This window comes from Echiichthys vipera (assembly GCF_963691815.1).
Source record: "Echiichthys vipera genome assembly, chromosome: 8".
Taxonomy (NCBI): Eukaryota; Metazoa; Chordata; class Actinopteri; order Perciformes; family Trachinidae; genus Echiichthys; species Echiichthys vipera.
The window spans coordinates 30,142,844-30,159,763 of NC_139833.1; the positions used below are offsets into that span (position 1 = coordinate 30,142,844).

At 41.6% G+C, this 16,920-nt stretch overlaps 1 protein-coding gene across 1 annotated transcript in view; it reads right to left on the bottom strand.

Moving 5' to 3' along the window:
- Positions 1 to 450: 450 nt before the first annotated feature.
- The window catches only part of LOC310950260 (protein spire homolog 1-like), a gene marked incomplete at both ends in the record, with an annotated part of 56,155 nt that continues 39,685 nt past the window's right edge, over positions 451 to 16,920 (bottom strand). Inside the window, 15 exon segments of the mRNA XM_083917963.1 lie at positions 451 to 706; positions 2,719 to 3,011; positions 3,476 to 3,503; positions 3,615 to 3,685; positions 3,893 to 4,030; positions 5,829 to 5,900; positions 5,902 to 6,000; positions 6,454 to 6,596; positions 6,812 to 6,905; positions 7,001 to 7,164; positions 8,801 to 8,851; positions 13,502 to 13,631; positions 14,943 to 15,029; positions 16,056 to 16,220; positions 16,564 to 16,638. Of these exon segments, the coding sequence (XP_083774089.1) occupies positions 451 to 706; positions 2,719 to 3,011; positions 3,476 to 3,503; positions 3,615 to 3,685; positions 3,893 to 4,030; positions 5,829 to 5,900; positions 5,902 to 6,000; positions 6,454 to 6,596; positions 6,812 to 6,905; positions 7,001 to 7,164; positions 8,801 to 8,851; positions 13,502 to 13,631; positions 14,943 to 15,029; positions 16,056 to 16,220; positions 16,564 to 16,638 (1,866 nt within the window).

Consider the following 16,920-nt stretch of genomic DNA (forward strand, 5'->3'; position numbering starts at 1 on the left):
CCATAAAAAATGTAGTTGAATACTCCATATTTTCTCGAGTGTCGTTCTTAGTTACAATACGATTTCTCTGCAGGCCTTGTGTCTTCTGAAGTGCCGGTCCTTTTTCTTGTGCTTATTGGTCTGATTGTGAGTTGGCTTGGACCACGCTGTTGTGCCATCAGGGGGAAGGAAAGTCATCCCACACATTGCCATTTGACATCACAACAGTTGTTGACTCTTAACTCAAAAGTTTGTGGCCAGAGATTAAAGGATTGTCCATGATATGTAAAAAAGAAAAAGAAAAAGATTTGCAGATTTACAGTACTCTGTTGTCTGAAGGAGCTGTACAGCCTCCTGACAGCTTGATCTGACTGAAGTACGCACGTACAGTAATACACACGTATCCAGTCTGAGTCTTTCTATTTGTACCACAGACGCTGGGATCAGCTAGAGACAGAGAGAGAGAGAGTTCTAGATCTCCTTGATTGTTCTTTCAGAGGGCCGGTACTCCTCCCTTCCTTTAGGGGAGGACAGGTAGAAGGACTGCGTCTTGCGTTTTAGGCGAGCTCTCTTGGTGGCCAGTGACAGGCTGTGCTTGCTGGAGGCGATGATGTCGGAGATGAACTTCTTGCAGTCCACACACACCTCCATGGTGGCCCAGTCCTCCGTCAGCTCTGAGGGAAGCTCCAGCTCGTCGTGAGACTTTAGGGAGCCATGCTTCGATAACCTGCGTGGAACAGGAGGACAGCTTGGCATGAACAGGACCAAAGAACACTAATGACTGAGTAACCCAATCTGTGGGTGGTCTCTGATACATTCTGTAAAGGCTCACTACACCTAAATTACCAAAACTTACAGATTTTCTCAGTGTGGTAGTTATGTGAATTGCTTTAGTTTAGTTTGTACGGGTTTTGTGGTGTGACGACCCCAATACTGTTCATGTCTTTTTATTACAGTAACGGATGGTATTTGTTGTATGTTGTTATTTGTGCATTTATTTATTTAGGTATGCAGCGGGGGGGGGGGGGGGGGGGGGGGGGGGTAATTTGGATCAATCAAGACTTTAATTGAATTGGTTAATAAAGATTGACCATAAAAATCGTTCCAGCATTTTAAGAAATCATGTGAAAAGAACAAAATTCATTATAAATGAATACCACTATGGACAAAACACAAACATACAAAATGTAGCATAGTAGTAAGTATTATATGTACTATCAATAATAGAAATGCAGTCCACTTGAGGAAATGGTGCCAAACCCAAGCAACAGAAATGTGCAGAGGAGGTTGAATCCCTTGTTAGTGGTGTCAGTGTGTTGTTGGAGAGATTGCCATTTAGTTTGCTTCATTTATGTTCCTTTTATGGCGTGTTAACGTATACAAGGTAGTAAAGGGTAGCTTTTATTTGCTAACCTGCGAACAATAACAACTAGCATGCAGGTTAGCTGACACAGTCATCTTAGTCCGTGTGGGCTACAGGGGAGCATACCTATGTTCCCCGGACCCTATGTTCCCCAGACCCTATGTTCCCCAGACCCTATGTTCCCCAAACCCTATGTTCCCGCTTTTCCCAAAAAAGGTCCTGTGTCCTGTTATATCAGTGCTGAATTCCCGGCAAATAGGCCTATGTAGACCCTAACCCTACCCCCTAACCCTGACCCTCACCCTAACAAAATGGTAAACTAAATCAGCGGAGGCATAGGCTTATGCGACCCGGGAACATAGGACCCATTTCCCCCAAAAGGGGAACATGGGAAAGACCCTGGCTACAGCTAAGGCTGACAGAGTGAAGCTACAGCTAACAGAAGTGACCTAATCTATTAAGTCAAATTTAGTTTCTAACGTTTTCCATTTATACACAACCCATTTTCAGCCAATAGCTTAGTAAAAAGGAATCAAAGCTTTTAAAATTACTTTTGTTTGTCTCCAATCAGTTGATAAATGAAATAAATAAAGAATATACTTATACCATTCTCAAAAAAAAGTGATGTAGTAATTCTGCCTCTGGAGTGGACCCTGCTGACCCGTCTCTTGCTGCTGTCACTGAACCTGACCTATGGTCTTCCTCCGCCCCCTCCCCAGCATTCGGCCCAGTTACAAGCTCACCCACATCGTCTGGTTTTATCAGATATTTACTTCTTATTACTCTCCCTACCCACTTTTCTGGTCGTTACTCATCCTCATTACAGACATGCCTCACCTTACACGTTATGTTCCAAACACTAGCAACGTACTTGTCCTAATGTCTGTATGTTTTAACACTGTCCAATCTTCCTGTGTCTGCTTGTAAAGTTGTATCCAACCAATTATCCTATGTGTTTTTGTAATATTATACTAATAAAAGATTAGTAGATCTGATCCAAGCACATTTCAGCCACCAGATGTCAGATTTACAGTGCACAGACACAAATGAGATGCATTAGCAGCAAATGCTATGATTGAAGGCACTTTTTGTCTTGATTGTGTTTTGGTATTTTCTGCATTTTGTGATTATGAGCATATGTGTTTTCAGTTTTTGTACATGTGTGTTTTCAAAATTTGCAGCATTTTTGGGACTCTTTTAATGTTATATTTTACAGCATGTGTCTTGATCTTAGGGACAACTTTACCGATGTCATAGGAATATATATCAAATACATAATATATGTAATACTATCGGACTCTCTACAAGAGCATTTGTATTACATTAGGACATTCCATGCACTCTTGAGACTGAATAACTGTGTTCAGAGCTCTTACTTGGACATGGTCTTGTGGATGCTGTGGCGCTTTGGGCTGCTGGAGGCTTTCTCAGATTTAGCAGCAGCTGCTGCTCCAGAGGCTTTTCCAGCTCCTTTGGATGCTCCTGTTGTTTCTACATTTAAAGTGGGGGACGCAGTGGCCCCTCCCACTGCAGACGGCTCTAGTGCCCCAACCGCAGAGAGGCCTTGTCCTATGACAGCCATGGCACCTACCCTCTCCCTGGGGAGAGTGTTGGTCGAGCCAATGGAGTAGATGGGCAAACTGGAATAAGGTTTGGATGGCAGCCGCATCTGGGAGGGAAGAAGCAGAATGATTATTGATTGATTATTGTTGGTCTGCATTTTATAGAACTTCACAACTCAGAGGTTTAGCTTTTCAGGTGCCATTTCTAAAGTAAGGACTTAAAATCTTCTCCAGTAAGCATCTTGAAACATTGTAATAATACAAATTATATATTTAAGAGCATTAGCAGTACAATATGATTGCATAATGTGTCGACTGATCTACAAGATACACAGTTAGTTTGGGGAAAGGGTTACCTTTAACAGTTTGTTCCCTTATTTTGAATTTGGTTTGGACTCACTTGACTGAACTCACATTTTTATCCTCAGGTAACAGTAGAGCTCTCTAAAACAGAGTAAAGTTCAGCTCTTGGCACACATTATTGTCAGCTGAATAATCAGAACAAATGGAAGAAGGAGTTTTTGCTGCACCGGCAGCTGATTGGCTGTTTGATTTATTCAATTTAATTTACCTTTTTGCAACACTGTGCACACACAGGCCTGCAAAAAGAAAAGAGAGGGCAAAAACATCAAGTGATGAAGGAAAACAGCCACACTTCCTTCTGAATAGCTTTCACTTTAAATGATAAAAGATAAAGGAAGTTGATTTACTTTTTGCAAAACTGGCAGATATAGGACCAGGTGAAAAAGGAAAAGCGTTTGGTTCTACAACAGAAGCAAAGCTGCAATGGAAAAGAAAGATAAAGATCATGTTAGAGTAAAAAGGAATCAATGCAAACATCAAAACGTTTGACCAAATGGAATTAGTTGTAACTCAGAATAAATATATACAGTATGTGCTCCCCCCTTACAGTGAGGTCAAGAACAGTACAGCCCAGCTGCATCTCCTCAGTGTTGTTTTATTCTCCATGATACAGGCAGCAAGTTACCTTTCCCTTCTTCATCGCGTTGTAGATTTCTTTGTACTGCTGGAACTTCTCCAGCTCTGCCTTAACCAGCACCTGTCTGATGTGCATCACCTCCTCTACTGTTAGAGACAGACACTCCACTGGGAAACAGAACTCCTCCTATAACAACACACGCACACACACACACACACACACACACACGCACACACACACACACAAACACACAAAGATACAGACACACACAAAAGAGTGAGTTATAGAGTGGGTTATACTTTACCTCTGTGAGTACTGTAAGCGCAAGCAGTAGATCAACTCACACCCGAGTTTCCTCCCGCTGTATATGTGTTTTAAATATATGAACCGTATCTACACTGACTGATCAGATCAGTCTGTTTATGTGTTTTAAACATATGAACCGTATCTACACTGACTGATCAGATCAGTCTGTATATGTGTATTAACATATGAACCGTATCTACACAGACTTCTACATGAGATCAGTCAGTGTGTCGCCCGCTGCCTCACTCACTGTGCTGGGTAGAGAAATAAAGTCAATGAATCAGTAAAACACTGTGGATTTCTTCCCATGGAGCCGACATGAAAGTTATTTTGGTTTAGTAAATTTCTGCTTTCACTCTGCTCGGGAGCTGCCGACAGACGACAGAGACAGTCTGTGGACAGCTCGTCACCTACGGAGGCTTCGGGTCCGTCACTTGGCAACTATGATTATAACTTGTAGCCTGACGTTAAAGAAGCTCAGCTCACATGTAATGTATTTGCGTTACGATGCTCAAGGCACTATCTTCTTACACTCCTTACATATTGTTCCTGTCTTATCTGCCACTCTGTTGCTGTTTAGCCTCTTACATATTAATATGGCGAGGCATCTGGTTGCGCATGTGTGACCAGATCTGTATGACGTGACAAGATGGAGGCTCTGAAAGAACAGATTCACCTTTAGTTAGATCTTACCGCCAAAGAAGCCGCTAGAAACAACGTATCTCAAATCTTGTGGAGTACAACTTTAAATTTATATTTTAGAGAATTGTGGCCATGTGTACTGAGTAGGACATTTTACAGTGTAAAATAAACCTGTCAGTGCCCTCTGGTGGACAAACTATTGTATTTTATAATAGAACAGTTTTTAAATGATCTTAAAACAGATCTTCAGTTCTGTACTGTCTATTACTTACAAAACAGCGACATTGATCTAATTTATCAGTTCTTTTCTCTAATTAAATACACTCTAAATGTAGGAAATGGTGCAGAGAAATTTTCTGTCAAATAAAACCGTTGCTGTATCAGTTGTGGAGGTGTTTTATGGTTTTACAATATAATAATGTACAGCTAATGTTCTGGGGTGATATTGATCATTATTCTGAAATCAGCTCATGCTGAAAAAGCATGAATGTTATTGATTTGTTGGTCTGCTGCTCATGGCGTCCTGTTGAAATGCACACATGGTGATCACTGACTGACTGCTGTAGTACCAGTGAATACACTATAATTCCTGCTGGGCCCATAACCCCTGCAGATACTGCACGCTGCTTCGTAAACAGAATCATCAGACAACTTTAGAATAGGTTTTATTTTTTCAGAGATGTATGAAAAAAGGACCCTAAACAGAGTCTTTATATCTACAGTCCCACAAATAGACAAGTAGGTCAAACCAGACACTTGATTTTAAATGCAAAAATGATTTGTTCAAAACTAGAGCAGATTTAAATGATTTTCAGCAGAAGCTATGTACTTGTGCTCAAGTGTTGAAATGATATCCGAAGGAGTGAAGTGAATGATTATTAAATAAATAAATAACCTTGTTCACTAGCTATGTGATCACACCGTCTATGATGGCAGCAGCCTGCTTTATAGGCAAATGATCTCTAGCGGTGCAGGAAGCATTAGGAGTGGATGGGCAGCTGCACTTGTTAGGACGGACTGAGAGAGACTGGCAAACCTTGGCCGACTCTCTTCGTCTGATGTAAACGCCCCTACACAGAGCAAAAACTGCCTTCATTAACCCCAACACTTGATGCCTTGATAGGGTGGGAGCTTTGCAAAGGGTGGAGAGTGGAGGGAGAAGGGAGGAGGAAGAGGATCCAAAGACGATATGAAGCTACCATCCCAACCTGAATGAAAGAAGGTTCCTGCCCTTGATGAAGTCACACCAGGAGACATTGTGAGAATACACAGTAGATTTGGTGATAAAAAAGTAGAGGGAAAGAATGAAGAAATCTTGAGGCGTCACTCAAATAAAAGAATGAGAGATGACAGTGGGTGTTTAGTTTCAGTCCCCTCTGTAAATACCCGATGCTCACTTTCCCTCCTCAATTCTCAATTTCTACAACTTTTTGGCTCCCTCATTAGATTACCTGACAGATTCTGGGTTCGAACTTTGCCAGGCTACACTGTCCTCAGAGAGCCCACAGTAATATGCTCTAATACTACACATAGTATGTGATTTTGTCAGATTACCACTGCTATTTCTGCCATTTGTCAATTAGATGATTAGATTGTTAATTTCCAAAAAATGTCATGACTCCAGTATTATCATTATGAAGGGTGAAAGATGTCTAACTCACCAGAGACTTGGAGCTCTTTTTGGAGGGCGGCAGAAACAGTCGGACATTGGTCGGGGTTTCCTTCTCGATGGAGTGTCTCCTCTGGGGGGTTTGACGTCTCTCTGGCTGAGGTGTTGAAGAGATGGGCAGGAACATGGGGGGAGCTGGTGTTCATGGTGGAAAGAGAGGTAAAAGAAAGAACAGAGGGCAGTTTAACTGGAAAGATTCCACTGATGGTTAATTCACCATATTATTATAAACAGCACAAAAAGTCAAATCTGTAAGAAAACATGGCTTTCGTGGCTGTAAGATTAAGCCTCATTGATCACTGTCTGTGTACTGAGCCGTGACAGGGATGAAGAAATAATTCCTGACTCACTTTTCTTTCCCAGAGCACACTCTGGGGAGGTATCATCCATCAAAGATGTAGCCACACTGGAGCTGCTGGCTGATGTGCGTCCAAAAATATCATCCTGTATGTATGGAATATACAAACACTTAAATCATTACATACTGCACATGCCAGATGCCATTTCCCACATGCACAAACACACAAAGTCATACTGACGTCAGAGTCAGAGCTGTCCAGCTCGGCGAGGCTCGGGGCCTTCAGGAGCCTCTTCCTTTGAGGTACAGACTGAGATCCAGAGGGTTCTGCCCTGGGAAATGGTGATCCATTGCTCAGAGACAGAGAGCTGGACGTCCTCCTGCCCATGTATGGACTATACTCATCTGCACAGAGCCATACACAAGAGAGAGTCATCCAGACAAAAGGAGGAAAAGCACTTGACATGAATCTCAAAACAGTTCCTCATATGATTCCTTGCATCCTGTGTTTTTCTTTCAATCTATTGTGACTGTTAAAGTTGTACTCCGTAAGATTTCCATCTATTTAATTGTCTTTTAAGTTCATCAGTGAGTTAAAACAATGGTGATTAATCACATGACCCACTGATGAAAACACTTGTTGCCTCTTTGCTGATTATTCCAATATCCGTGTCTGTGGTGACATTTCCTCCCTAGATATAAATAAGCTGCCATGTTAGTGACGCTGCTGACAGTCACAACAAGTTCACTTGTAATTGCAAATCGGAAACCTCAACTTCTGAATCAGGCTTGTAGTAAGGGCAGGAGTGTAATAGGAACATGTGTGTGTATGGATTTAAGGGGGGAACACATAGGGGACGGACTGGAAGTAGAGAGGTGAATCCCTCCATCCATCCATCTTCAACCGCTTGTCCCTATCGGGGTTGCGCGTGACAGTGCTAACCACCACACCACTGTGCCGCCCTAGAGAGGTGATAAAGTTTACAAAAGAGCAAAAAAGGTAAGATAAAAATAGTCAACACACATATCGACCATGAATTTGACACGATGGAGGCTCTGAAAGAACAGGCTCACCTGCAGTTACATGTTACCGCCACAGAGGCCGCAAGAAACAACTCAAATCTTACGGAGTACAACTTTAAAGGAGAAAACTACTTTTCAAATCCCAGTGTATCGAAGGTGAAAAGATGCAATAAATCCTATAGACCTTTACAACATCAACAGAATTCCATTGCTAGGCAACAGCCATGGTCCTTGGTAACTTCCTGTCAGCTGATGTGTCCTTCACATACACTGCAACAGGAAATAAACTAGGACTGTTTTGGAATGTTTATGTTGACATCTTTGAAAAGGTCCATACAGAGGACTGAGGTTTGAGATCCATGCCATTGTCAAAGAGTTCAGGAGGGGGGAGTTAAGTTGATCTGAGGGGGGGCAGAGCAGTAGGCTGGTGTTACACACAGAGCATGGATGACTCTTTTTCAGGATGATTTTCAGAGCAGCTGAATCCTGTGCCAGCGGGTACTTCTTCACTAAGAGAGGAGTCCTTAGGTCTAAAGATAAGAAACAACTGACGATAAGTCACCACCTAACAAGCTACCTGACTCTAGGAGTGCAAAAGGGTTAATACAAAAAAACAAACAAACAACTGACAAGGGGCTTTAGAGGGAGGGTGAAAGGAGGAGATAAGGAAGTGCTTCTGATGGATAAAAAGCTGCAGCTGATAGGATCTATGGGAGCCCTGAAGCCCTTTTTCCTTTCAGGTTATTCTCTTCACATACGCTCACCGTCTAATAGGAGCTCTGGTTCTATGGCTGCACTACAGCTAACCTTCCTAAGACTTAAGAGACTCCATCAGGCTTTAGACTTTACTAACCCAAAACATACCGGCCATAATTAACCCTTATTGTACGATCTGGCTTCACTATTCAAATATTATAATAGAGGATATATTAGTTTACAGCCAGGGAGGCAGACAGACAAGGCCATCAGGTTAAGGGTAAATCTGGCCTTCCAAACCACTGCAGTGCTCATACTTTACCTATTCCAGTACGGAACAAATCCTGTGGCATACTGCGAGTTTTGCCAAAACCTAAAAGAGGACACCTCCTTCATTAAGATAGCTATCAGAATATTCCACCATTTGGTATGCATTCACTGTGAGGTAATAATAATATATCATAATCTCTGCAGTCATTGCATTCTTGTGTGGTTGAATGTGGCTGGTTTACTTTGTGTTGGACCAACAGTCCCTCAACCTGTTTTCTACATTTTGATAATGTGTTTTTAACTGACACCATTGTGTTGCTTTCAATTAAAGGTGGCTTCATGAGCATATACACTGGAGATCCAAATTAGAGCACAAATTATCAATACTTGATTTATTCTTAAGTATTGTTATTTTTAATTAGAGAACAGTGTTCATTGTGTCAGAAGAGCAGATTTCAACAATGTTTTCTTCTCTAGGATTCAAAAATGAACAGGAAGTGTAGAGGCCACAGCTTTGAATGACTTCAGCACATCTGCACCCACAGGACATCACTAGTTTCTCACACTGCTCTGGTTTGATCTTGGTCCATTCTGACTCAGTCTCTTCCACAGTTCACTAACTGGAGTGGGTTTCTTACACAATAATTTGATGCCAAGGATTTTCCAGAGATTCTCTATGGGTTTTAGATCTGAACACGAACTGTTGTAGCTTGAGAATCTTCCGTTACTACGTTCTAGCTTCTATCAGAGGTTGATGAGCAGGCCTGAGGTGACCAAACACATCAGAGAGAATCAGCCACAGAGCTCGGGCTGCCTGTCCATGAAGCTAATGTTAGCGATCTGCAACTAAGTCATAGTTTTGTCAGAATAGTGAGTGTGGTTAGCATCTTTTGTTAGCATTTGTTGTTTGTTTGCTTGTTAGCTTGTAAGTGTCAGTGGCTGACAGCTATGATGACAGTGTGTTTTCTCTGTACCAACAGTTCACTCTGAGCTGGAGGTTTCAGGTGTATCAAAGTTGTTCTCCCTTTGAACAGTGTTTCATAAATCAGACAGTGATTGGTTTATGGATTAGTGAAACTAAAGCTGCCTGGAACATGTTTGAATTTCTAATTTTAGCGAAACAGAAATGAAAAAAACACCTCTCTAGTGACAAAATTTGCTTAGATACAAGTCACTATAGTCAGTGTCAGACATTTGAGAGGACAGAAACAGAATAAAACACTTTTTTGAGTGGAGGGGGACTTTAAATGTTTTTTTTAATTCTGTTTGTAACTTTAAAAAGAGACAAGCTAGCTGTTTTCCCTGCTTTCAGATCTTATGCTAAGCTAAGCTAAACTAACCACCTTGTATCCCCAAAGCAATTTCAGTCCAAAGCAACTGGACTTGGTTATTTGTCTAGGAAGACCTTTCACCTCTCATCCAAGAGGCTTCATCAGTTCATGTACGCAACTGACCAGGCTGGGACTGGTCAACGTTGGACCAAAGCAATTTAACTGAAATTGCTTTGGGGCTAACGATGACCTGGATAAATGAGAGCATTCACAGGCTAACCACCTTGTAGCTCTAGCTTCATATTTACTGCACAGACATGACTGTGTTGTTGGTCTCTTCCTCTAACTTCCAGCAAGAAAGAGAATAAGCACCTTTTCTAAAATGTTAAATTAGTCCATATATTGCTCAGTTGGACACACCATCGCCCTTTTGCAATCACCAAACAAGAGAACGGACCCAGAAGTGCATGAAACATCACAAAGAGCCATGCATGTATTTTCTTTTCTCTGGATTCAAACTCTAATCATGTTCCTTAAAGTGTTAACAGATATGCACCATCTCCCCACAAAATATAGAGCAAAGTGAGAATCAAACTGCTCACTCGGCATGAGGATGATCCATTATAGAGGGATGTTTGTACACACACAGATTATTGGATAGCATGAATGAGTTTGCGTGAGGTGATAAAGCTTGTGGTGTGATGAGAGACACTGGCTTCAGTGGGAGGGGAAGTGGAGCACAGCCTTATTCTGATGTGCCTGCTTCAGCAGGATTTCAATCAAAACTCTCTCCGTCAATTGGTCGTATACATTGAAAGCTGAACACACGGCACTACTGAGACCACTGCTGTCCACTGCTGTGCACAGCATCAGCCAGCACCCTGATTCAATTCTGCAAAGTCACCGAGTACATGAAAGACTCTTTTGTAAGCAGTGGATGACTCTTGGAGACACATAGGTGGCAGTAACTCTTTCAGCTGTTCATTTTCATTCCTTGATTAGATGGCTGGCTGCACACGTTTACCGGTACTTCATATTCATGTTACAGCAGTATATTTGACAGATAATGGAAGGGGACATGCAGTATTTGTTTAGAGATCCACAGCAACAAACAGACAGCGATATAATCCATTTGTTTGACAGGAGCTGTAGATAAGATTGCATGAGCTGTACTCATACGGCAGCTACATTTCTACCATTGAGTAAGATTATAACACCAGAGCGATGTCCTCAAAGAAAGATTTGAAGACCACTGAGGCAATGTGATTTCTTCCTTCAGAATTCCCCATAAGCTATTTGAGCTACTCAGCAGTGAAAGAACAAGAAAGAATAAACAATGACGTTCTATGCCTGATATCATGGTGCCTGAAAACTTAAAGCCTGTGTACATAAAACTCTGCTCGATAATGTCGCATCATTTAAACAGTCACTGTCCAGTAATTCAGTATCCAATCACGTAGCACCTAGAGCAGTAAAGCCCTTTAAATGCTCCAATCCGCCTGTGAGACAATGTGATCGGCTCCAATCAGCTAGCTGAGTTAAATCTTTCTTAGATTCCCTCAAAACCCACAGGCAGCAGAAGTGTACATGAAATGAGCCCTGCTTATGCTGATGAAAAAAATCAGTCAGTTGGATTTCTGTTATTTTTCAGAATCAAAATACAAAATCATTTTTACTGTTAGTATAGACAATAAATATAATGCATCAGTAGCATCCCAAATTGTTCTTAGAACACTTCTCCTATGATTATGAGATGTAAATGCTATTTTAAAAGCATTACATTTCAAAACAATGGATAAGGTCACACAAACCATGTCACAGCTGGAGGGGAGAGGGGGTTACACCCGCCGCCGACAGATGCACGATTTCTAAGGAACATTAACTTCCTACAGGACCGTAGCTCAACAATACTGAGTCAAGTCCCTTAATGCAGTTCTTCACATTGTTCTCTATTTCACCACAGAAAAAACATTGATGTGTTAGATCTAGTTTCTGTTTCGCCCCTTTTTCCTTTATTTTCCACTTTAGAGAGTCAGAAGCTGGGTGTTTCAACCATTTATCCTCACTTTCAGCTTTTTATCTCCACTTCTTTTTGCAGACTCGCAATCAACGGTTGTTCAGAAATTGTGCAGCCAGCCTATCATATTTGGAGGGTTACAGTGATTGCCATAATAGATCATTTCTAATCATATTTGTGTGCATCCTTAACATCCATTTGTGCTGATATTTTCTTTAATTAGCAGTGCCACCCCCTGGTAAGTGCAGTACCATCTAGGGTATGAGTGCACCTGGTTGAGAATTAACCTAAAAGTCTTTACATTCTTAAATTTGCATTTTGTAAAAATTATTTTAATTTGTTACTTATTGATTATATTATATTTCACTTTTCCAAACTGAAGGACTATGCTAAAAGCAGTCAAATGTGAGTAAAGTGAGCAGTTTATAAAATGCCCACCATGTGTAAGCTGCAAAAATCCCCTCTAGAAGATAAGAAGAGCGTTACCTCAGTGTCCTCGGTGGTCGCTGTGCCCTAACTACAGCTGTCCTCAGTGTCCTCCTACTGACCAGCATCCCACATCGAGATGTTTCACCCTCACGTACAACAGCCAAACATCACCGACCTTTGAAGCATGGCATGAAATGTGTGTGCGGCGTGCTGATCCGTGTACAGTATGTTTGATGCATGTGCAGTGTGTGCAGGCTGGGAGAGCAGATGAGCAGCCACAACAAGGAGGGAAACAGAAAGAGATAAAAGGCCAGACAAGCAGCGGGGTAGACTTTACCTGACGCATCAAAACTGAAAGACATGCTAAGTGGCCGAATTACTGCAACGAGAAAAGGGCATGGCATGGGACAGTTACTGCTTGGAATTAGGAGGTAAATTAAGGCACGACCTACTGTAATACATTAAAGGATGTAATCTGCTTGTACTTGGCAAGACATGCAGGGGTATAGCACGCTTATTGTCTAGTTTCAGATCAGTGATGTATAACCCCTTTCATGATGGGGTATAATAAGAGTTCATATAAGCCACAGCCAATGGTGAGAGATTACTGCCCTTCAGACACAGTAGTGGTTGTTAGTAGCCTATAAAAGGAATTGCAGACACTTAGCAGTATTATCCATGTAAAGCAAACACTAAATTGCAAATAGTGTAGTCAACAAAACAATAATAGGCATTAGTTGCAACATAAATGAAAAGTACGGCAGCATTAGCTACAACAGCAACGAGCAGAGGCACAAATAATAGTGTAGTAAAGTGTAAAAGGAACCAAAACATGAAGCTACTACACATTTCTCATCTGAATTCGTCCCATCAGATGCAAGCATCAGCTCCATACTTCAGCTTAAAAACTACAGTTCAGAGTGAAGTATGTTTTCATGTCCATGAGAGTATGCATATATGTGTGTGTGTGTGTGTGTGTGTTTGCAACAAATAAAAATAACAAGAGCGGGGAAATAGAAGCCGCAAGTTTCTTTACCCAGCCTTCCCCTGCGGACCTCGCCAGGCGACACCGGTCGAAGTTTCCTCTCTGCTTTGATTTCTTCCAAGATCCGTTCATGCAGCGTTGGAGGAAGCTGAGTCTGTGGCTTCAGCTTACGGGCTGACACCTAGCACAGGGTGATGATGGAACATACAGATAGTGACAGAGAGTTAGTAGTGGAGTACAACAACTGCTGTAAATATGTTAAAGCCAGCAGGCATATTCATCACCGCCTCCTCATATCTCCTGTTCTTTATGTAGAGTTGAACACCCTGCTGGAAAAGCACCTGCCAAAGAAGTTCTGCACTCAGATTTATAATGACAGAGAACTGATGAGTGCAGCATTTCACTGAGTTTGCCGTGTAGTAAACTACAACTGTCATGTTTTACAGACAGGCTGACCTGGCTTTTAATATAGCTACTATATTTCAATACAGAATTCTTACACTTTTTTATATGATGGTGTTATGGAAATAGTGCTACCTACTTCAATTTTAATGTTAATCCAATAACAAGTTCTAGAATATTAATTTTTATATTTAGATTTATATATATAATTTGTTTTTAAAGCATTTTCTTTTATAGGACAGAAAGGAAATGTGGTGAGAGAGAGAGAGAGAGAGAGAGAGAGGGGGAGACGTTCAGCAAAGGGCCGCAGGTCGGAGTCGAACCCGCGCCCACTGCCTTGACCCGCTCGCTCCAACCACTGTTCCACAGGCCGCCCCAATATTTATATTTTTGTTTAATTCTGTGAGTCATGCTAACTTTTCACTCCCGACATCCACTGTAGAGATTCAGGGAAAACAACGTATATAAGTGTGAGCTGCACAAACCTTTAGTTTTTATATAAGCAGGTTTTATAGGTCAATCATTTGAAACCCTTGGGTAAGTCAGAGCAAAAGTAAAGCTACCTATGAAATGTAAAATAAAAATTATTACCCCAGTGTGACGTCTAGTCGTTCCCACAATATTATGCCAAATAGGTGCCATGTAGCAGGCACAGTATGGGATTCATCCAAAACAGCCGATGACATGGCACTATTTCCCATTAGCTTTAGTTAGCGGTGATTACTTATGAAACTTTTGCACCATACATTTAAACGTATGGTGTCATCTATTTTTATCAATTAATAGTCATGGTAGTTCTGGCATTAGCCATGTCACATCAGCATTTTCAGGATGGGGACGGCAGAATTTATTTGGCTAGGGGTCAAAAACCCAAGTGGGCCAAGCCTACCCCCAGAAACGTCCCTGTCTCTCTCCAGATACCAGGTAAATAGAGAATACATGCAGAATGTCAGGATCCCATTCCTGGCAGTCCTCCCCTTGTGCTTGTGTTTGTCTCCCTCTGTCTGTTTTTCCCTGCTTGGGTCTTCCCTCTCAGGCCAACCGTGCATGTTAATGCGTGTGCAGGGTCCAGCTCTTAAATTGTACTTACAGGGTTGAGAGGTGGTCTAGACCTGATAAACTCCAGGATGACTTCATGAGCACTCTTCTTTAACCTGGGTGGGATGTCTCCATTTATCTGAACCAACAGAACAGGAAAAAAGACAAGTGTTAATTATCAAGATTACGAAATTAACAACTTCAAACAGCAACGGCTGCAACTAATGATTCATTTCCTTATCAATTAGTCCATCCAATTTTTTATTTTGGGGGTTAATCGATAAATTGTTTAGTCTGTAAAATGTAAAAAAACCAAAACACTAATGGATAATGACATTTCATTGCGCCCTGCTCGGCAGCCTGGATTCCATGGATCCGATTTTCTCCTCAGCGAGGGAACCAATCACAGAACAGGGAGGGACAGCGAGACGATGACGACATCTATGCAACACACCAAAGCTCGTAGTGTGTTTACATCTTCGGCTCGCATGTTTTTTTTCGATACAAACATGTCTGTGGAGTGTCCATATTTAGCGCTACCTTCTTCCCTCATGTTTGTCTTGCACAAATGGCAATTCTTGCTCAACGCCATTGTGTACACATGAATCTCTGATCCATTGTCTTCTTCCTCCTCCCAGTGAATTTCAGTCGCTCTGCATTCGTCATCTGGTATAATTTATTCGATTGGCTATGAGCTATGTACAGACGCATTTGATAGACATTCGTAGCGCCCAATAAACAGCTCTTGACAATCATAAACCACGCCTCAAATACGAGAAAATTAATGGGTGGTTCCCAGACCAAATCTTCTTGAGATTTAAAGAAGATCATTAGCCTGGCTAGAATAAAGCAGCAAAATCTCAGCCATCCTTGTGTTATTATGGATATGTACATTACTCCCAGACAGGCAGTGTTTTCCATGATGTTTTTGGTAACATCTCTTGAGGTAATACTGCAATCTCAGGGTGAAAAGTGTGAAAATCATATACCTGTACCTGCCTCATTATCACCAAATCAATGAGTCAAGCACTGTGCTGGTATCCAAAAGAGCGTCACCCCATCATAAGATTACGTAACAGAATTACAAGCTTTTCCAAGAAATCTCCCAACGGCCTGGAACAATGGTATAACAGAAGTACAAGACTGGTCCAAACTGGACACTGACCATGACTTTGCGCAGTTTGTAGCGTTTGGACCGGATGTCGTCCATGAGCATCTCATAGGGGGTGAGCTGGTACTCGATGGGCAGAGGGTTGTACTGACGCTCCTGCACCTTCTTCAGCTTGACCCCTTCACGCAGGTCCCTCATCACCTGAACCCAGAATCGAGCCTGGTGGAGGAAGCAAAGGTCAACATGGAATAGGGCAGGTAGAAAATATAATGACCCTTTGAATAGGAATTTATTTGAATAATAGCAATCATCTGTGCTCTGGCCTCTGTGCACACAGAGAAAGGATGAGCAGTTCTATCCACCTCAACAGGTTTCATGAGAAGTTCTTTAATTACTGCCTATTTAGAGTATGACATGCATCCATAAAGAATTCTTATTGTGAATAGGCAGCTACAGAGGATCTTTGATATCAATAGGTGGTTATTTAAGGAGAGTTAGGCTTTGATCAAGAGAAATGATCAGTTGATGCTAGAAGTCAGAGGGCAGGAGTCTAGTTGCTTACCCAGTCAGCATTCTGTAGCTCATTCAGGTCTCTGCCAGGATCCTCTGATGACCCTTCATCCATCTTACGGAGGTTCTTGTGGAAAGAGAAAGCGACAGGGATTGAATTTAAAAGAAGAAATAAGATAAGAAAAGATAATCCTACAGTGATAGTCCCACAGGGCTGAAATGTACAGGCAATAACAAGAACATCAATAACAGACGCAAAATACAAAATACAGTAATAGACTATATACACAGTATAAAACAAGTTAAACAGTTAAAAATAGCTAAAAACAGTAACAAGTGACAAGTAAACACAAAAAGTGATAAATAAAGAGACTGGTCATCAGTGTGTGTGTGTGTGTGTGTGTGTGTG